The 1,336-nt window shown below is 30.0% G+C and overlaps 1 protein-coding gene across 1 annotated transcript in view; it reads right to left on the reverse strand.

The window, feature by feature from the left end:
* Positions 1-518: 518 nt before the first annotated feature.
* Positions 519-1,336, reverse strand: part of LOC103609475 (N-alpha-acetyltransferase 16, NatA auxiliary subunit-like) — a gene marked incomplete at both ends in the record, with an annotated part of 34,126 nt that continues 33,308 nt past the window's right edge. Inside the window, one exon of the mRNA XM_008593790.1 lies at positions 519-625. Coding sequence (XP_008592012.1) covers positions 519-625 — 107 coding nt within the window. The remainder of the gene's footprint in view (positions 626-1,336) is intronic.

Here is a 1,336-nt window from a genome sequence, read left to right on the forward strand (position 1 = left end):
AAAGCACGCATAACAAATTTAAAAATATATAATCATACTATAAAATAATAGATAATTAAGCATGTAATAGTTAAAAATACAGACCTCTGGTAACAATGTCAAATTTAAAATCCTACTAGAAAAGTATACCCGTTAAAAATAAACAACCTTTATAATCGTAGTGCTTTTATAAAACCCTTTACTCTGTAAATTTACTCTGTAAATTTCAGATTGACATTTCCTTTTATATAACTTATACTACAAGCATGTAATTTCAGTACATCTGATACTAGACTAAAAATAAGGTGAATAATATTACTACACTAGAGAAAATGATTAAATGATTTCACAGCATATTATTTACATGGAGATCTTTCTACAATTAAGTTAGTAAAAAGACTATAGCAAAACTGAATAAATACCAAATTTTACCTTTTCTGTATTGTAATATAAAGATTTCAAAGTAGTAAACAAGGGTGNAATCTTTCTACAATTAAGTTAGTAAAAAGACTATAGCAAAACTGAATACCAAATTTTACCTTTTCTGTATTGTAATATAAAGATTTCAAAGTAGTAAACAAGGGTGGGCAGCCTTTACTGAAGTTAACCCTCAGGAACTTATCCATTAGTTCTCTAAATTTTTCACCTAGAAACAAAAGCGTACTTTGTTATACTTCTATTGATGCAAACAATTCTTAAAACAATTTTATAAATAAAAATAAAGCTTCCTGAAAAACAATTATCCCCTTATCCAATTTTAAACCCAAAAAGTCATTCAGCATTATTTCTTGTTACCACCAAAAACCTTAGTTGGGAACTATATGTTTCCCTAGATCTAGTTCAAAATATCTTCAAGAAATACTTCAAAGACAGGTAAACAAAATTGTACAGTTGTAAGTAGAGAGTAAAAGTAACCTACTGTCCACTCTGAATATAGCCTCAATAGCAAGTATCTTTCCTACCTCTTACTGACTAGCACAGACTCAGGCCCACTATTTACAGCTCAAAATCCTGCAGACAACTCATAAATCACTCTGCAGCAGAGTATTGTAATCAGCATTGTATTCAAGTAGTACCCACAAGATCTTTTTAAACAATAAAGTGGTATTTACAAATATTTTCCCAAATCAACTTGTGATTTACTTCAACATTCACTTATTCCACAATTGTATCAAGCACCTACTACATACCAGGCACTACTCTAGGTATTGGGGATACAGAAGTGATTAAAACAATTTTTTAAAAAGAAAATCCTGCCCTCACAGAACTCAACATTCTAGTAAGTGAGACCAACATTAAAAGTAAAGTAAATGTATGTTAAACATTAGACTGAGCCCTGGGGCATTCTAACAATAGA

This window comes from Galeopterus variegatus, unplaced genomic scaffold (assembly GCF_000696425.1).
Source record: "Galeopterus variegatus unplaced genomic scaffold, G_variegatus-3.0.2 Scaffold9653, whole genome shotgun sequence".
NCBI lineage: Eukaryota > Metazoa > Chordata > Mammalia > Dermoptera > Cynocephalidae > Galeopterus > Galeopterus variegatus.